Source organism: Sminthopsis crassicaudata, chromosome 2 (genome assembly GCF_048593235.1).
Source record: "Sminthopsis crassicaudata isolate SCR6 chromosome 2, ASM4859323v1, whole genome shotgun sequence".
Lineage (NCBI taxonomy): Eukaryota > Metazoa > Chordata > Mammalia > Dasyuromorphia > Dasyuridae > Sminthopsis > Sminthopsis crassicaudata.
In genome coordinates this window covers 569,754,643-569,775,745 of record NC_133618.1, presented here as the reverse complement: position 1 = coordinate 569,775,745, position 21,103 = coordinate 569,754,643, and the positions used below count along the sequence as shown (strand labels likewise).

The following is a 21,103-nucleotide window of genomic DNA, read 5'->3' as shown; positions in this document are numbered from 1 at the left end:
GGCAAATCACTTAACTCTATTTGCCTCAATTTTCTCATCTGCAAATGAAATGGAAAAGGAAATAGCCAGCCACTCCAATATCTTTGCCAAGAAAGCCCCCCAAAAGGGTCACAAAGAGTCGGACAGAACCACTACAACACCAAAATTAGAAATAAGAATTCCTGTTCATATACAGTTCAAGGCTGCAGCATAGTTCAAAAGCCGACCACATGTGTGGGAGTCTACTCACTACATAAAACTGTGAGAGTCCAATTTGTTTAAGGCCTTACTAAGCAGACCTGTATCAAGAGCAGCCTGGTAGAGGTAAGGTCCGAAACAAGACCTTGCAAATTATTTATAATTCCATATAAAAGTGAAGGGGCATATGCAGCAAAAACTTCCTAGTGACAAAATAAGGGAATCTGAGAGCACTATAATGTGGGGTGGAACGAGAGTCAACTCATTCATGGATTTAGCCTGCCAATTAAGAGCATAATCCCACCTCATGGAGTTTAATTACAAGTTCCACAAGGGAACTTGTCCTTTCCATTATTAATTATTAAAACCCCTTTCCTTGCTAACTATATGATCTCTCCAACTCTATTTCACATTTACCATTCCCAGTGTCTCTTGTATCTCTTCATTCATCTTCTCATAAATAAACGTACTTTTTGCTAAAGGGAATGAACACTGTGACCATTCACATGACCAAACTCTAATATTTGGAGCCCCAACATTTGGTGCCTACATTTGATTCCTTTCCAACTCTTCTCCCCCCCAAAGATTAAAGGGGACCAGTTTACATCACATCAATCTCATCATTTAGAACTAGGAATTGCTACCTTGAACACATCAATTTGATATAGGTCAAAGTGCTCTAAGGACAACCAGGAAAGACCTAATTCACGAACCAAATGTAAGAAATCAGGGAAAGATCTGAAATTAGAGAATACTAGTGATCAATAAGAGAATGAGGATATAGTTTGCCTAGACTTTAGGAAAGCTTTTAATACACTATCTCATAATATTCCTGTGGAGAAAAAAAATGGAAATATATGGATTAGCGGATAATACAATCAGATGAATTCTGTAAGGGTTAGATGTTTGTTTATTTAATTAATTACATCCAAATCTTCATGACCCCATTCAGATACTGGAGGAGTTTGTCATTTCCTTCTCTAGCTCATTTTACAAAGGGAAACTGAGGCAAGTAGACTTAAATGACTTGTCCAGGCTCACACAGCTACTAATGTCTGAAGTCAGATTCGGACTCAGGAAGTCTTTCTGACTCCAGGTCCAGCACTGCACCTAGCTGCCCAAAGTGATGGAGCCAGATGGTCTGATTCTAAAATGTCAAATGTTAAATGCCAAGTTTCCATTATGGTAGCCCTGAAATATGAGCCTGGCCCTGTGCTAGTCACAATTTTATCAATGACTTGCATAATGTATAGGGTGCTCAGTTATGACACAAAGCTGAGGACAGCTTAACACAATGGATGAGAATCAGGATCCAAAAAGATCCTGTATTGTACTGAATATAATAACAGGAAAGTCAAAAGGGATACATGTAAAGTCTTGCCTTTGGATACCAAAAAAAGGAAATTTCCCAGTTTTAAGATGGGGGACAGACAACAGTCTAAAAAAAAAAAAAATTAAAGGGTTTTAATGACTACAATTAGCCACAAAACCTACTATGATTAAGAGCTGACAAACATCAGAGAGCCTTAACTTCCAAGAAAAGGGAGATGAATTGAAGGTGTACTGGAGTTAGCTCTAATTCTAGCAGGAGAGCCTGATATCTAGTAAGTCTCCCACCAGCAAGCCACTGATGCCCTTTGGCTTCCAAAGTGCTCTGAAACCAGTGGGGGATTAAAACCTCTAAAGGCTGTCCCAACGTAAGTTTTGAGACTTCTTCAATTAAAAAGGCCCTGGCAGCCATCACTCTAAGGCAGAAGGGCCATCCTAAGAAAATAGTCCAGTTTCTTTGAGAAGTAGGTGACTTGGGGCAGCTAGGTAGCGCAGTGGATAGAGCACCAGCCTTGCCTGGTCTCAGACACTTAACACTTCCTAGCTGTGTGACCCTGGGCAAGTCACTTAACTGCAGCCTCAGGGGGAAAAATAATAATAATAATTTAAAAAAAAAAAAAGAGAGAGAGAAGTAGGTGACTGGTCTGGGGTCAGGTCTCAGAGCCTGAGTTAAGACCCCCAAAGCCTGACCTTGCTTTTCATCCACATACAGAGTGAAAGGCTTTTCTAAGTTAGAGAGGTCCAGGGCAGAGGAGGAGGTCAGTTTGGCCTTCAGTGTTTTAAAATCCTTGGCCAGATCAAGTCCCCATTCAGAGGAAGATTATCAGGGCTTTGAATAGAATCATAGAGAGGCTTGGCAATAATTCCAAAATTAGGAAACCAGATTCTGCAGAAACAGCCATGCCCAGAAAAGTACAAAGCTGTCTCTTTGAGGCAAGGTCTGGAAGGCCTAAAATGGTCTGTTTCCTCTCCTCGGTTAGAGAGAGAGAAGTTGGGGTGAGATTGTGGCCCAAATATTTGACAGAGTGGCAGGCAATGTGGGCTTTGAGTAAGGAGACCTTGTAGCCCCTGAGGCTAGAAAACTGGTTTTCATGGCTGCATTTAGGGACTCCTCTCTATTGGGACTAAAGATTAAAATATCATCCAGGTACTAGATGAGACTGCTGTTAAGCAGCTCCAATTCCCTTAAATCTTTAGTCAGTGCCAGTTCAAATATGAATAGGCTATCTCAGAAGCCTTGAGGAAGAACTGTCCAAGTTAGTTAAGCAAAGAGAAATTGTGAGTCATTATGCAAAGGTATACAAAAGAAAGCATCTTTAAGGTCTAAGCATCCAAGGAGAACCATTTTGTGTTCCCTGGGATCTGAGTAAGGGAGTCATATTAGAATTAGGCACAATGGGGTGACTCGTAATAACTGCCTCTTTAATTGTCCTTAGGTTCTGCACCATGCGAACCTCCCCAATGAGTTTTCTAACAGAAAGATTGGAGTGTTGCAGGGAGACTTACAGGGAACTAGAAGCTTACACTTAAGAAATTTCTCAATCAAAGGTTGCAACCCCTCCCTAGCCTCTGGCTTTATTGGGTATTGACGTTTATGGGGAAATGCATTGGGGTCCACAACTTAACTAAGGCTGGGTTGGCTGACTGGCCCTCCCAGGAATCCCATGATCCCAGACAGAAGAATCTGTTTTCTCCCAGATTTAAGAGAGAGTATAAGAGGGTACTGAAAGAAGCATGAAAAAGTCACTTGGAGGTTTGAGAAGAGAAAATTGGGTCCCCAATTTCACCATTAAATCACACCCCAATAAGGGAGCAGAATAAGAAGAAATAATAAGAAAGAGTGTTTAAATAACAGGTCACCACACTGGCAAGGCAGAGGAAAAATCTCAAAATAGTTCTTAATTTCCCCTGCAATCCCCATTCTATGAGGGGTAAGTGAGACCAGAGTTCCAGAAGGGAGAAGAAGTAAGTCCCTATAGCAAAAAAAAAAAAAACCTCAATGGTCTTACCAACCATATCTGGGCTGTTATGATGGAACAAGGGGGAGCTTGATCAAGCTCCAAACTCCTGCTGAAGGGCAGGGCATTAGGGGGCACCTTGTCCCCTATAGGCAGTTGGAACCTCTATGGTTCCTGGAAATGTCAGCAGCTAAAAGTAGGGACTGTTCTCCATATCTGTGGACTTTTTCCTCTGCTGCAGTTTGATCCCTATCATTAAATACTCCAACAGCTGTTTCTAGCAACTGAGAGAGAGAGAAATCTGAGGGCCAAAGCTGACTTCTGCAATTTTCTCCATATATCTAGGGCAGATTGTTTAATATTAACGTCTCCTCCCCAGGAAAGATCAAATTGGAGGGCATTGGCCTTAGACTTCTTAATAAACTTGGTGGAGTCTTCAGAGTAATGGCCAGGTTTTTCCTTAGTCTGGGAGAGATTTGACATTGAAAGAGGCATCTCTGTGCTGAGTGTCTCTCCCTGAGAGTCTGCTGCTTCTCCCCGAAGGTAGAGATTAAAATCAGTATTCTGAGGCGGAGAAAAAGGGATCCCACTCCTTGTATCAGAGGGATTGGGGAGTGGGGACTGGGAAGTCTCAGGATCCGGTTCAGGCGAGGGGATAGAATTAAAGAAATATTGTCGGACATAAGGTTCTGGAAGGCCTTCAGAAGCCTCCTGATAAGGACTGCATAGGGGTGCAAAGGAGGAATCCTCTGTCTCTAGAAGAGCAGAAAGGAGGGAGTTTTATTTCCCTCTAGCAAATTTAAGCAGCATCCTAAAGTGCTGTTTTAATTTAAGCTTTTTAGTTTTGAGATCATTTAAGCCAAATTTGTCTCTGTTTTTTAAGAGACTGACTAAGGAAAAATCCTTAGGGATAGAGACAGAGGTAGATTGTCCCATTTTGTCACAAGCCTAAGATTTCCCCTGTTCTATAGCACCTCATCCTTTTCTTAGGTGTCCCTAGAGAGGGAGACATGACAAAATGCTCCCTGATTAAGGGAACTTTTTGTCAGAAAATACAGGAATTCCCATTTCATGCATCCCAGAGAGAATTCTGCTCGAGTGTGAAGTTCCAATTAAATTTTCCCAGGAATTTTTGGGTGTCCTAGTCATGGAATAAACAACCTGCAAAAAAAAGCTTTACCTCGCCCAGACTCTCATGGATCCCCTTACCGGGCCACCAAATGAAGAGGTGCGACAATTGAGGGTAAGAGATCCCCTCTGGTTAATGTTGCAGATTCCTTGCAAAAGAATTCACAAACCTAGTTTGTGGCAGAAAGGGGATTTATTTGCACTAAGATGACAGCTTGCTAAGAAGACATCTTTCTTAGTGAGCAAAGAAACCTGTAAGGATGATTTTGCAAAGATGGATTTACACTGAGAAGAAAATATCTTCATCAGTGGGCAAAATCCTGTTAGGACTTCTGCAAAGATGGGTTGACAAATCCCCTGGTTATATAGGGCCAATGGTGGCCTGGAGCTGGGGAACACTTTGAGCCACCCAATAGAAGACTACGCAGACATTTCCAATTGAATGAGATTACTTATCTTGGGAAGGGTGTTGTCTGGGAAAGTGTGCCCCTCCTAGGGTTTGAGACTCAGGAACACCCTTCCCCTAAAGATTCCTTCCCAACCCTTCTCCCCCCAAAGATTAAAGAGGACACAGTTTACATCATTATCAAATTTCCAAGACGACACTGATAAATTTTCAGTATGAACATTTACACCACAGAATTCAGCAATCTACAAATCAAGGCCTGACTTATTGTTTTGTTGACTGTCTAGCTTTAAGAAAGTGCTAATAATATAAACAACTATATATGTGTATATCCCTGCCCTTCTCCAATGGAATCCTTAAATATTTATCAGCATAGCCCAGTATTTTTCTATAACACTGCTTGAATTCAGCAGGATTGCAAGAGAAGGTTCAGTGAATGAAAAAAAGAACTATTACTCCTCCTCCTCCTAATAGTAATAAAAATAATTGTAAGTTCCTTCATAGCTGTCTTTTGCCTCTTTTTATATCCCCATCACAGTGCCTGATGCATAGTAGGTATTTAATAAGTACTGACTATTAATATAGCACACTTTAAGGTTTTACAAAGTGCTTACATCCATTACTTCATTTGAACCTCACAACATCTCTAGGAGGTCACAATTCCTTTGTATTCTCTATCCTCAACATATCTCATTTGGAATACTATTCTAGAAACTATGTTTTAGGGACACTAACAAATTAGAATGTACAAAAGCGGTCCACTAGTATGGTAAAGGTGTATGACCTAGGAATACTGGTAGAAGGAACTGGGTGTGTTTTGCCATGAGAAAACAAAGACTGGAGTAAGGGGTGACAGGGTGGAATGAGAGCTATGTTCAAATATTTGAGGAACTATAATGTGGACCAAAAATGAGAACTGTTTTATTTGGGATCTGTAGGTGGAGCAAGGAATGATAAATGGAAGTTTCAGGAAAACAAAATTAGGCTGGGAGTCAAGAAAAACATCCTAATAATGAGAGCTGTACAAAAATGAGATACTTGTTTCAAGAGGTGGTAGACTCCCCTACCCTAACTATGCTCTGCTTTTAGCTAATAGTTCTTTCTGTAGTCACATGAATGATGTAGCAGAGTGGATAGTGAGCTGGCCTGGAGGTAGGAAGACCCAAGTTCAAGACCTACCTCTCACACAAGCTGGCTATGTGATCCTAGGGAAGTCACTTAACAGCTCACAGTTTGAGGTAATTCTTTAAGACTATAAGTTGCAGAGAATGTGCTAACCTGCATTGGAAGAGGGAGCTTTCTTACTGTGGAACTCCTGAAACCCTATCGTTTATTTCCTATGTCTACTCAGCTCACAGTGGAAGATAGAGTCAGCATAAACTTGAGTTGTAATTTCTTCCTTGAAAGCTTTGCCTTTTTTGACGATGGAGTCACCAAGAGTAGAGATTTTTTTCCAGTATAATTTGTAAAACTGATGTGGTGATAGTAGGAAATCCTTCACAAAGGACTAACTCCTCTGTCTCAGAGTAGTCATCATGATGGGTTTTCAAAAACAAGTCTAAGTTCCAGACAACCTCTCAGCTCTATCATGCAACTTCAAGATCAGCTTACTGAGCTCGGTGTTCAAAGGCAGCAAGAGTGGAGGATTTCCCCTGAGAAATCCCAAGGGTGATTAAAAAGTCCCAATCTTTTGAGCCACACCAGCACTAAAGATCTCCTAGAAACTTCTCACCATGTCCTGAGACCACATATGGAGACAAATCCTCTGAATCCCAAAGATCTACAGGACCCAAGTAGTTCAGGGTTAGATGACATAGTAGTGCTGACCACAAGGGCAGCAAAAGTTGGAGTCAGGTCCTAGTAAAATGTATCTATACAGGAACTAAAGTCAGGGGAAAAAATAAAACAAAGGAGGCCTCGCCAATATAAAAAATCATTATAGATAGCTACAGATGTCCCCCAATTTCCAGTCTAGAGGAAGAAAGTAACTTCACAATAACTTTAAGTAGAAACTAAAAAGCAATAGTGATACCAAAAAAGAGGCCATAGAAACATTTTTTAAAATAAAAAAGAGACCAGAAGGAAGCTCAGAAACAGGTGCAGAAATGCAGGTCAGTTTTGTAAGTGATATGAAGAATATGTTACATCTTTTTTTTAAAAATCAAGTAATATGAAATGGAAATTGACACTTGCAAAAGCAACTTTCTTTTTTTCTTCTGCTGTGTGTGTGGAAATGACGCCATTTTTGATGTCTACATTTGGAATAAAAAATTAAATTAATTTTTATTTTTAAAAAAGGAATCTATATGGGGGCAGCTAGGTGGCGCAGTGGATAGAGCACCAGCCCTGAATTCAGGAGGACCCAAGTTCAAATCTGGTCTCAGACACTTAACACTTCCTAGCTGTGTGACCCTGTGCAAGTCACTTAACCCCAATTGCCTCAGCAAAAAAGAGAAAAAAAAAAAAAAAAAGAATTTATATCAACAGAACTCAAGTTCAAACAGAATAAGCATAGAGTGTCTGCAGGTCTGTCATCTTAGGTCTAACTAAATGAAAAGAGACTTGCCGTTAAAAGGTTGGTAGCTAGGTGATGGCCTTTTTGGCCACAGTAACTCTCAAAATGCATGAAGGGGTTGCCACGTGTGTTGGTAACAGGAGTATACAGGGAGCAGCTAGGTGGCGCAGTGGATGGAGCACCAGCCCTGAAGACAGGAGGACTCGAGTTCAAATCTGGTCTCAGACACTTAACACTTCCCAGCTGTGTGACCCTGGACAAGTCACTTAACCCCAATTGCCTCACAGGGGAAAAAGGAGTATACACAATGACACAATCATAGGTCTTCTGAAGTAGTGAAGTAAAATGTTAAATAACAAAAACAGAGGAAAAGGATTCCTAATAGTTTCTTGTTTTCATTTTCTTTAGGCACCCATACTCATAATCCCAGAAAACCACGGGCTGATGAGGATGACCTTTTGCTTGGCCAGTAACTTCTTTGCTATAGATACATGAAACAATATCTTTTGGTTTAAAAAGAAAAAAAAAAGTCAATACTTACCAATGGTGGCTGGCAAGTGCATTGTGGCAGAGGCCTGGGGTATGAATGCACTGAAATACAAAATCAAAAAGCTCAAGCACAGTCTAATTGAATCCCCCTCATTAGATGGGGTCTGCAAACTCAGTCCAGAGAAATTAGGAAGTCATCCTGTTCCCATTCAGAACATTTAGGCAGAAGCAGGTACCTGCTGGATCAGGAGACAAGACTGAACTTTGGATGAAATGAAGTCATGTCTAAGAGCTAAGTCCTGAAGTAACACTCTAGGAAAATGTAATCTCTTGCCTCCATTGCTTAGTTTCTTCATCTTTGAAACAGGTCAAGAATCACTTGCTCTCTATCTAGAGGCACTGGTAATGAATAATGAATGGACTATTCCTGTCAAATGATGTGAGCAGCTAGAAGGTCACAGGATCAATTTGAGTTATAGCAGCACTCTCCTATATTACAGTTCTCTCATTGTCAATGGAATCCCAACAAGCAAAGGAAAGAAGACTTGGGCAACTTTATAAGATGAAGCTAGCTCCTCTAGGTTCTCCAATTAAAACACCATCCATCCCCTGCGCTGCCTGAACACCTCCCCCTAGTGTACACCTCACCGTTTCCGTAGAGTAGAATCATCTCGCAAAGTTGCTTTTGCAGATGAAAGTAGGTTCTGCAGGTACACTCTTGCTTCCTTCCAAGCAGCATAACCCAAGCCCATGAATCTATTAAGAGTTGGCTAAAATCAAAACAAGGAGAAAGTAATGTACATAAAAGTCTAGGGGGGGTTATACTGTTAATGGGGTTTCTAATATACTTGAGGGAGCAAAACTAACAACAAATATCTCTCTTACTGATTCCTAGAAACAAAGGGAAAGAAAAGAGAAAAAGAGGAAGGAAGGAAAGTAGGAAGGAGGAAAGAAGGAATGAACAAACAAGTGAAGGGAGGGAGGAAGGAAGAATAATCCCAACTAAAAAGGGAACTAGAGAATAATACTGACATGGAACTAGTGAATTGCAAGATAACCTATAAACCACATTGACTATGATAATATAAACTACATAAAATGTAAAAATGCTAGAGAAATAATGAACAGAAGAGGGATATGAAAGAAAGTGGAGAAAAGTTTCTTGGAGAATGTTTGACTAGTCTCAAGACGGCATGAATTAGTTAAGAGCAGACTGGACATGAAGATTAATGGTATGAACAAAGTCAAAGAGATGGGAGTTGCAAATTATGGCGTGTAAGGAAAAATAGGAAGGCATCAAAGAGGAGCAAGAGTGAAAGGGAGAGAAGAAAGAAGAAGAAGGAGGAGGAGGAGAAAAGGGAAAGATGGGAAGGACAGAGAATGGGGGGAGAAGAAGGAGGAAGGAGAAAGAGAAAGACAGAGAGAGACAGAGACAGAATTTATCAAACCCTTATTATGTGCTTGTAGGGACACAAATAAAAGCAAGACAGTCCCTGTCTTGCCTTCAAAGAATTCTTATTCTAATTAGTGAAGAAAAGGTATTGGGAGTATGGAGGAGACTACCGAATATTTTGGAACTGGTGCTTTGGAAATGAGATGAAATGGTGGTTCTAAGAAAGATTAGGCAAGAGTTCATCTGTTAGAGTTCATAAACAACAGGCAGGCAGGTTGGTTTGATTAGAGCCAAGGAGCCAAGTAAAGCAAGAAGAATCAGGCTGTAAAGATGAAGAGTTAATATGGTGATGTGATAAAAGCCTCTAAGCAAATTTAGAATTGATAGCAATTATAGATTGTTAAACAGTTAAGTTGATATGAGAAAACCAGTCACTGAGAGTCTACTGCAATGGCTAAGAGAAGGATAAACTAAGCAAGGAGTGATGAACAAGGAGAACAGCATTATTTTGGAGAAATTAGGAAGTTATCTATGATGAAATTTAATTCATTTGTAGCTAGACGTTCAAAATCATCCAACCATTATAACAAGAAGGCTTAGAGAAGGTTTCCTCCACCTCGGTATTTCTTCATGATTACCAGCTTATGGGCTGTATTTAATCACTCCAAGTGAATCTTAGAAATCAAAAGTAAATATTTTGTGATGGAAATGAAAGGATACATAATTCAGATGCTAGACTTGACCTCTACAAATGAATGGTAAAAAGGGAGATTCTTTGTCTCAACTGATATCCAACTATAATCACTGAAAGGATGTAGCCTCAGTTTGACTGAGATCTGTTGAAAACCTTAACTTTAATAAGTCCAAGGTCTCCGACAGTATCCAGGGCCATCTTCAGTCATCCTGATTTCTATCTGGCCACTGGACCCAGATGGCTCTGGAGGGGAAAGTGAGGCAGGTGACTTTGCACAACCTCCCTCATTTAAATACAATTCACTTGTATGTCATGACATCACCTCCCTGATGTCATGGTCCTTTTTGAGAATAAAGAACAAAACAACAACAACAACAATAGTCTTGGGTTTAAAAAAAAAAAAAAAAAAGATCCAGTTCTCTCCTAGCACTGAAACAGGTATTATCTATATTGCTAGAACTCATTCAAGAAGGATGAACAGGAGAATTTATCAATTCTGGTAATTATGTTAGAGATACCTACTTGTTCTTGTCAAAATAACTGAGATTTTTAGGGCTGAAAAACACTTTGGAGCTCTTTTGATCCAATTGTCTCATTTTAGAGATGAGGATGTTGAGACACAGAAATGAAGCAATTTGTTCAGGGTCATACAGCAAGTAGTGACAAAGTTGAAACCAGAATTTGTGACTTGTGATTCTCATTCCAATGTCCTTTTCATTATAAGAAGCTGCCTTTTTTCCCTCTTGGAAAAATGACATATTTAATTTTATTATCTGGTATCTGAACTAGGACTCTTTAATTTATCCTAAATTTACAGGGTATATCCCTTGGGATAGTATTTTGTGATTTGATAGACACTTGTATGTTTATCTTACCTATGTCATGAATATAAGAATCCAATATGCCTTTCACTGATTACCAATATCTATGGTCCTGGCACATAGTAGGTACTTAATAAAAACTTGTTGAATGATTGATTAATCTGTGTGTGTGTGTAGTTTCTGTATATAATTTCTAAGATAAACATAAAATTGGAATTTTTTAGTAATTTCTTGTGTCAATTTCTGTTAGCTTGATTGGTTCCTATTAACCACATCACAACTGTCGTACTCTGAAAATTCAAATTTTCACAGAAATACTATTTACAAAAATACTTCCAAAGGCCTGGCTGTATAAGACATCAAAAGTGGGTTTGAGGGAAGAGAAGTAATCATGGCCAAAAGAAAGATTGACCTACCTGCTCAAAGACATCCTGATGATTGGAAAGGATAGGTCCAGTAAATAAGTGCTTAATCACACTAAGATCCAATATCTGGTCTCCAATTGCCACACCAAGTCTTTGTCTTGGCTAGAAGGGGAAAATGCAATTTAGTTTTATGGAAAGTCCTGGAACATTATTAGAAGCCAGACTAGGATCTAAAGAAAAAAAAAAAACAAACCCTAAAGATTATTGTCATTTCAATAATAACTTGTTTCTTCTAAAACTGCTTCACTCTAATAAAGCTATGAAATGGATTTTGTTTTCTTTTCTCTATACCAACTCATTTATCTCCAGGTGTTCTGTAAACTCAAATATGTTCTGAATGAGAAGATGTAAGTCACATCTCATAGATAAATAATTCCAAATCTTTTTTAGTTTAATAGAATTTTCACCAAATGCATTGATGCTTTTAACAGACAATTTTTAACATTCATTTTATAAGATTTTGAATTCCAAATTTTCCTCCCTCTCTCCATCCTTCCTCTTCCCCTCTTCTGAAAATGGTAGGCAGTTTGATATATAAGCGCTATCATATAAAACACATTTCTGTATTAGTCACAGTTGTGAAAGAAGAAATAGATCATAAGAAAAAAAACACAAAAAAGGATAAAGTAAGTAAAAAAATATGCTTCAATATGCATTCAAGTTCCATCAGTTCTTTATTTAGAACATTTTCCTTTTTGAGTCTATTTGTAGTTGTCTTGGCTCACTGTGCTGCTGAGAAAAGCTGATCAATCACCACACAATGTTGCTGATACTGTGTACAATGTTTTCTTGGTTCTACTCATTTCGTTTTGCATCAGTTCATACAATTCCAGGTTTTTCTGAAATCTGTCCAACCCTTTTGTTTTATTACACAATAGTATTCTATTACATTAATATATCACAGCTTGTTTAACTCTTCCCCAATTAATAAGCATCCCCTGAATTTCCATTATTTAGCTACCATGAAAAGAGCTACTATAAATATTTTTGCACATGGAGGTCTTTTTTCCTTTTTTATGATCTCTTTGGAAAATAGACTTAGTAGTGGTATTGCTGGATAAAAGAATATACAGTTTGGTTGCCCTGTGGATATAGTTCCAAATTGCTCTCCAAAGTGGTTGGACCAATTTTCAAGTCAAATGACAATGCATTAGTATTCCAATTTTTTCACATTCTCTCCAACACTTGTCATTTTCCTTTTTTGTCATAGTAGCCAATCTGATAGGTGTGAAATGGTACCTTGGAGTTGTTTTGATTTCCATTTCTTTAATCAAAAGTAATTTAAAGCACTTCTTCATATGCCTGTAGATAAATTTTAATTTCTTTTTCTGAAAACTGCCTGTGTAAAGGGCTAGAACTGAGCAAATGCACTTGGATAATGGGGCATGTGAGAATAATTGCCAATTGGACGGTTCTCTATTAACTTGTTTGAAGGTTGACCCTCCCCAGCTGTTCTGTGCTGACTTGACTGGTGGGACAAAGAGGGGGAAGTGACATGTGTGGGGAGAGTAGGAGGAGGAAATTGAGGCACTTGCTCTCGTGGCAGTGGAGAGAAGAGGGTGGTGTGGAGATTACTAGATCTAATCCCCTGACCACGAATAAAGATTTTTGATTATCCTGACTCCAGCTGATTTTTGGGAAGACAGAGTTCCAGCATTTAGCGTCCAGCATTGGGCCAGGCACCCTACCTTCACTGAAGTCCTCTGGTGACCAGGAGACTAGGTGAGTATTCTAATCGACAAATAAGGAACTTACTTTGTTAAGGGCTAAACCAGCAATCTTTTATAGCTGAAATGGGGCAGATGTTAGCTATAAACATTCCCTCGAACTCAGCCAACCCAGCCCCAGCCCCTGCTCCAGCCTCACCCAGTAGTGGTGCTATAGAGAGTATAATTAAGATAATTGAGGAAAAGAGTTTACTTGTAACCTGGCTACAGATTGATAAACTCTTGGGCGCATTAAAACGCACATCCCCTTGATTCTTAGAAGAAGAAAAACTAAATATAGATAACTGGAAGCTAGTGGGACTTCAAATGAAAGAATTTTACACAAAAAATGGGCCTTGTTCAATTTCCCCAGAGGTATTTTATATATATAACATAGTTCAATTAGATTTAAACTATCGAGCAAGTTGTAGGAGAAGGAAAAGTTTTAAAAATGAATGGAAGAGGAAGTGTGAGGAAAAAAAGTAGAAGATAAGCCCGAGGGCAAGGGGATTCAAATGAGGAATTCGGGTGTGATGATTCTGATTCTCTTGAAGAAACTTCAACCCTGAGAGCAGATTATTGACAGGCCCACATCAACTCCACCTTCAGGGACAGAGGGAGGAGGAGTAGTGGGAGGGGCGGTGATATCATCAGCACCTCCCCCGCAGCAATCACCAACTCCTATAACTCCTATAACTAGATTACAAAAAGGGATTGTTGAAGCTACTAAAAATGGAAAAGAAATAGATAATGATTTCAAACTTCAAATTTTTCCCATGATTCAACAGTATAATTCTGCAGGCCAAGAAAGTAGAAGATACACTCCTTTTAATATGGACATCCTTAAAGACCTGAAAAAAGCTTGCATTCTCTTTGGGGCTACATCAGCTTATGTTAAGATGTTACTATACAATTTGGCTTATGAAGTCTTAACCTCTTGTGACTGGAAAGTCATTGCAAAGGTGTGCTTAGAACCTGGACAAAATTTGTGGCTTTCTGAATATAGTGAGCTCTGTAGGATTCAAGCCCAACAAAATAGTCAAAGTGGAGTTAATACTTCAATCACCTGTGACCTACTAACAGGTGTAGGTTCTTATGCAGAAACTTAATTATTCCATAATAGCATATGAGCAAATTGCTGCTGCTGCTATCAAAGCATGGGCTTCTCTTCCCAGTAAAAATGACAAGGGTGAGACCTTCACAAAAATTGTACAAGGACCAAATGAACCCTTTGCTGATTTTGTGGCACATTTGGAGACAGCTGTCATATGGACCAATGGTGAAAATAAAGTAACAGATACTTTGGTAAGGCAACTTGCTAGAGAAAATGCCAATGAGGTTTGTAGAAGGATTATACTAGGACTAAATAGAGATGCTCCTTTAGAGGAGATCATAAGACACTATGCCACAGTGGGCACAAATACCTTTTATAGTCAGGCTATGGTGCAGACTTCCCAAGATCCCAACATGGGAAGACAGGGTCCCTTTTGGCAAGGGACTTCCAGAGAGACTCGTCAATGCTTTCAATGCGGTAAAGTAAGCCATTTGAAAGCTCAATGTTGGCATAGAGACAGAGTGAGAAAACATGGTGGGAGAACAAGACCCAAAACCCCATGTCCAAAATGCAACAGAGGACTCCATTGGGCATCAGAGTGTAGACTGATTCAGGGAAACGGGATGAGGGGCCCAGCTCCAGGGCCCCAGGCAAAAAACACTTGGGGCATGATGGCAGCCGATGCCACACCCAGAGAGTGCCTAGAAGTCCAGTACCCAGACATGACCAATCAGCCAGGAGGCCATCTGATGGGAGAAAGGGATAACACAATCAGTTAGCCAGGAAGCAACAAGATGAGAGAAAGGGACTACAATTAGGGAGGATAGAGTTGTATGCAGCTGGGACAACTGAGATACCCCCTGGAGAGGTGAAATCTGTTCCTCTCCAGCCTATGGATCCCTTGGCTCCAGGGACAGTAGGCTTGACCATTTCACCTCCTGAGAGTACTTACAAGACAGTGTTCATTCATACACTGATGTGGGAAACTGGGGAATGTGTAGATAATATCCCAGTCACTAACACAGGGAGACAATGTGTGACTTATCAACCAGGGGAAGTAGTAGCATCAGGTTTATTGATACAGACTCCTAATAAGCAATCTGGTGACAGTCACCCACGTTCTGACTCCAAGCAGCAAAACCCAGGAATATACTAGACAGCAGCTGTGACAGCTGACCGACCTATGCTCACCATCTATATAAATGGCATAGCATTAGAAGGACTGGTGGACACAGGTGAAGATCGCACAGTCATTAGAGGTGCCAACTGGCCCAGTCACTGGCCAAAGACTAAAACAGACACCTACATGTCTGGGGTAGGAGGATCAATAGCAGCTGAAGTTAGTGCTACCCCTTTAAGATGGATATTTGAAGGTGAAACAGGAGTTTTTACTCCTTTTATAGTTGAAAAAATCCCCATCAATCTGTGAGGAAGAGACATTTTACAACAATTAGGGTTAAAAATAAGTACTTGGGCTTTTTAGGCAGGGCTGCTGTTGAAGGCCTGCCAACACTTTCACCTATTCCTATCCAATGGAAAACTGATACACCAGTGTGGATAGAACAGTGGCCCTTAGGTAGTGATAAAATTCAGGCCTTATTAGACATAGTATAGGAGCAACTTGACCAAGGACATTTTACAACATTCTCTAAGTCCTTGGAATTCCCCAGTATTTGTTGTAAAAAAGAAATCTGGAAAATGGAGGATGTTGACTGATTTAAGAAAGGTAAATGAACAGATGGAAACTATGGGAATTCTTCAACCTGGACTTCCATCTCCTACTCAGTTGCCAAGAGAATGGCCTCTGTGGGTTATAGACATTAAGGATTGTTTCTATTCTATCCCTCTAGTTAAGGAGGATATGAAAAGATTTGCCTTTTCAGTGCCCAGTGTTAACTTAGCTGAGCCTTATAAAAGATATGAATGGACAGTTTTGCCACAGGGAATGAAAAACAGACCTACTATGTGTCAAATGTATGTTGCTGCTGCTCTTAGTCCAGTAAGAAAAGCATTTCCAAAAGTAATGTTATTACATTACATGGATGATATATTGGGATGTGCACCTGAGGAACAAATGTTAGAAGCATGTCTACAAAAAACCATAGAAACACTAAGGAATTATAAATTGCACATAGCTTCAGAAAAGATTCAAAGACATGCTCCTTTTCAATATTTAGGATATGAAGTATATTCTAAGGAGCTTACAGTACAGAAACTCTCCTTAAGATCAGAGAAGCTAAACACCTTAAATGACTTCCAGAAATTGATAGGAAATATCCAATGGATGCGTTCCGTGCTAGGCTTGACTACCTGTCAATTGCAACCATTATATGACATCTTAAGGGGAGACAGTGCTTTAAATTCACCATACCAGCTTACAAAAGAAGCTCAAGAGACTTTGAGACAAGTTGAACTGGCTTTATCCAATGTGGTTGAAAGAGTCACTCAAAAACCCTTGGAAATATCAGTTTTTGCTACACAAGAGGCACCCACAGCAGTCCTTCATCAATGAGACAGTGTGATAGAGTGGGTGAACCTCCCAGAACAACCAGAACAAAGCCTGATTCCTTACCCAGTGCTTGTGGCTAGAATTTTATTAAAGGCCATTGAGCAAGCAGTACAATTATCTGGGATAAGACCTGACAAGATATACATCTTTTGTACTAATGCACAAGTTAATGTGTGCTGTGAAACCATCCCAGCATGGCAAATTTTATTAGCTATGGCTCCAAATTTTACACACGACTCTCCATTAAAGATAACCAGACTGTTACATAATTGGTGATGGATTCTTGAAGAAAAGGTTTCTAAAGTTCCTCTTAAAGGACCAATTATCTTTACAGATGCATCCAAATATAACATTTGTGCTGTATACTCTCGTGACTTAACTATAAAGAGAGTAATCAGAACTCCTTTTCAGTCCACTCAGCAGAATGAATTGTATGCAATCATTCTAGCTCTTGCTTATTATCAGGAGACATAAATATAATATCTGATTCGGCCTACTCAGTAGGTGTGGTACAAAGAATTGCCACAGCCCAAATAAAATTTGTAGCCTCCAATATATATCAGCTCTTTAAGGAACTTCAAGAGCAAGTGAGAAAGCATCCAGGTAAGATTTATATTTTGCATGTCCACTCCTATAGTGGACTGCCAGGTCCTATTTTTGATGGTAATTCAAAGGCAGATAGCCTTCTAACCATGTTGGCCAATACTCCTTTATTTCAAGAAGCCCAAGAATCTCATTCTAAATATCATCAAGCTGCCTGAGCTTTACGTTTACAATTTGGAATAACAAGAGAAGAAGCTAGGAGCATAGTAAAAGCCTGTACAGCTTGCCTTCCTTTCCACGCTCCTACACTCCCTCCAGGGAAGAACCCTCGTGATTTGAGACCTAATGAAATTTGGCAAATGGATGTGACCCATTATAAATCTTTTGGTCATCTATCTTTTATCCACATCATGGTAGACACCTTTTCAGTATTCATATTTGCAATGCCAGCAGCAAAAGAGACAGCCCAAGTGGTCACTGAATTCCTTATACAAGCATTTGCAATTATGGGTGTGCCAAGGGCAATAAAAACAGACAATGGACCTGCATATACATCTAAACATTTTGCACACTTTTGTGCACAGTATAAGATTTTACATACCACGGGCATACCCTTTAATCCTCAAGGGCAGGCAATAGTAGAGAGAAGAAACAGAGATATTAAGATACATCTCCAAAAGCAAAAGAAAGGGGAAGCCATGGGTAACCTAGAGAACTTCTAAATTTAGTTCTCTATACCATTAATTTTTTTAATTTTTGACAAAGATGCACTGGCTCCGGCAGACAGGTTTTATAACCCACCGGAAGGACAGTGTCCAGTGCAAGCAGCTCCACTGTCTTTAGATAATCACCAGGTGATGTGGAGAGACCCAGAAAGTGATAAATGGAAGGGACCAGATAGGTTAACTGCTTGGGAGAGAGGGTTTGCTTGTATCTCCACAGATGGAGAAGGAATCAGATGGGTGCCAACAAGTCGTATTTGCCTTGTCCATTGGAGAGAGATGGAGCAGATCCTTGAAACAAAGGAGAAGACCCAAGAAACATCAAGTGGTTCTGTTGCTGACTGTGCCCACCACTGAAAGAACCTGGCAGTTATGGCGTTTGACTCATGAACATAAAAAACTGTTGGACTTGAAAATCCTCAGGAATCATTGAATTCTCTGAGACATGATAAGACTATTGTAGGACTTGAAAGCCCTCAGGAATCATTGGATTCTCTGAGACATCATAAGACTATTGTAGGACTGAAAGTCCTCAGGAATCATTGGATTCTCTGAGACATCATAAGAGTATTGTAGGACTTGAAAGCCCTCAGGAATCATTGGATTCTCTGAGACATCATAAGACTATTGTAGGACTGAAAGTCCTCAGGAATCCTTAGATTCTCTGAGGCATCATAAGACTTCAAAAAACTGTAGGAATCATTGGATTCCCTAACGTATAAAAAGATTGATGCGGGACTTCAAAAACTTGTGGGGATCATTGGATTCCCTAACACGTGAAGCAATGGACAATAGATTGGTTTTGGACTATCTCTTGGTTGCTTAAGACAGAGTTCCAGCATGCCTGTTCAAATCTTTTGACCATTTATTAAGTGAGGAATGGCTTGTATTCTTATAAATCTGACTCAGTTCTCTAGATATATGAGAAATAAGGCTTTTGTCAGAGACACTTACTATAAAGATTCTTTCCCAGATTTCTGCTTTCTTTCAAATCTTAGTTGCCCTAGTTTTATTTGTACAAAGATTTGTTTTTATTTTTAAATTTAATATTATTATCTCATATATATCAAAACTATCTCTTTTACATTTCATAATGTTCTCTAGTTCTTGTTTGGTCATGAATTCTTCCCTTCTCCTTAGATCTGACAAGAAAACTATTCTAATTTGCTTAAGGTGTCACCCTTTATGTCTCAATCTCGCACCATTTTGACCTTATTTTGGTATACAGTATGAGATATTGGTCTATACCTAGTGTGTGTCTTATTGTTTTCCAGTTTTCCTAGAAGTTTTTGTCAAATAGTGAGTTCTTATCCAAAAAGCTGGTATTTTTGCATTTATTAAACATAAGTTACTATGGTCATTGACTAATGTCTTGAATGTCTAATCTGTTCCACTGATCCACTACTCTATTTTCTTTTTCTTAGCTAATAGAAAATAGCTTTGATGATTACAATCTATAATAGAGTTTGAGATCTGGTATTGCTAGTCCACCTTTCTTTGTAATTTCCTCCCCACTAATTCTCTTGATATTCCTGATCTTGTACTCTTCCAGATGAATTTCATTATTTTTTCTATCAAATAATTTTATGATAGTTTGATTGATATGGCACTGAATAAATCAATTCATTTGGTCAGATTGTCATTTTTATTATATTGGCTCGGCCTATATATGAGCAATTGTATTTTCCCAACTAGTTAGATCTGATTTCGTTTGCAAGAAAGGTGTCTTGTACTTGTGTTAGATTTGTCTTGGTAGGTGATCAAGTATTTTATATTGTCTAAATTATTTTAATTCTAATTACTTTATCTTTTGCTGCAACTTTGCTAAAGTTGTTAATTATTTCAAATAATTTTTTAGTTGATTCTCTAAGATTCTCTCAGTGAACCATCACATCATCTGCAAAGAGTGATTGATAGTTTTGTTTCCCCTGCTGCCAATTCTAATTCCTTTGATTTCTTTTTCTTCTACTATTGTTATAGCTAACATTTCTAGTATTACATAATAATACTACTAATATTATACTATTAATAATAGTGGTGATAGTAGGCATCCTTGCTTCACTCCTGATCTTAGCAGGAAGGCAGCTTATCCCCAATGCAGATAATGTTTGCTGATAGTTTTAGATAGATATTGCTTTTCATTTTGGGAAACATTCCCTTTATTCCTCTGCTCTTTAGTGTTTTTAATAGAAATGGGTCCTTTTTTAGCATTTATTGAGATAATCATATGATTTATATTGGTTTTGGTATTGACCGGGTCAATTATGGTGATAGTTTTCCTAATATTGAACCAACCCTGCCTTCCTGATTAAATCCCACTGTTTATAGTGTATAATCCTTGTGATATATTGTCGTAATCACCTTGCTGGTATTTTGTTTAAAATTTTTGCATCAATATTCATTATGAAAAATGGTCTATAATATTCTTTCTCTGTTTTAGTTATTCTTGGTTTAGGTATCAGCACCACATAATTGTCATAAAAGAAATTTGGTAAGTCTCCTTCACCTATTTTTCCAAGCAGTTTATATAGTGTTGGAACTAATTGTCCTTTAAATGTTTGATGGAATTCATTCGTGAACAAATCTGGGATTTTTTTTTCCTAGTAAGTTCATTAATGGCTTGTTCAATTTTTTTTTCTAAGATGTGGTTATTTAGGGATTCTATTTTCTGATCTGTTAATCTAGGCAATTTTCATTTTTGTAAATGTTGACTGATATCACTCATATTGTCAGATTTCTTGGCATATAATTGGGCAGGTATATCTCTTTTACAAGACAAGAAGGAAAGGATAGGGGAAGAATATCATACTTGTGAAATGAGAAATGAACTAGGTGGTAAGAGAGTCAGAATTTTTGAGCTTCTTCTAAGTTTTGAGTCTAACCTCCCACCCAGGGTAAAAATCATTTCTATAACATTCCTTATTTCTATGATACATCATACAGATTTTCTTTGAAGAGCTCAAGAATCAGCACTTCACAGAATAGTTCATTATGCTGTTGGGTTTAACTGTTGAGGCAGACAGGTATCAGAATGGTAGCTGGATCTGGAGTTAAAGAAAACCTGATTTTAAATCCTGCCTTAACACCTAGTGTTTGTGCCACCTTGGAAGGGTCACTCTACTTCTGTTTCCTCACTTGTAAAATGAGGATAGTGCTACTTACTTTATATGACTGTAATGAAGACCTAATGAGGTAACATACAAATTACTTTGCATCCCTTAAAGCACTTTAAAA

General features: G+C 38.8%; 1 protein-coding gene across 1 annotated transcript in view; it reads right to left on the bottom strand.

Annotated features, from left to right (window-relative positions):
• Positions 1-21,103, bottom strand: part of FAH (fumarylacetoacetate hydrolase) — a 60,963-nt gene that overhangs the window by 28,002 nt on the left and 11,858 nt on the right. The window contains exons 2-4 of the mRNA XM_074295239.1: positions 11,327-11,437; positions 8,651-8,772; positions 8,055-8,104 (exon numbers count right to left, since the gene is read on the bottom strand). Of these exons, the coding sequence (XP_074151340.1) occupies positions 8,055-8,104; positions 8,651-8,772; positions 11,327-11,437 (283 nt within the window). The remainder of the gene's footprint in view (positions 1-8,054; positions 8,105-8,650; positions 8,773-11,326; positions 11,438-21,103) is intronic.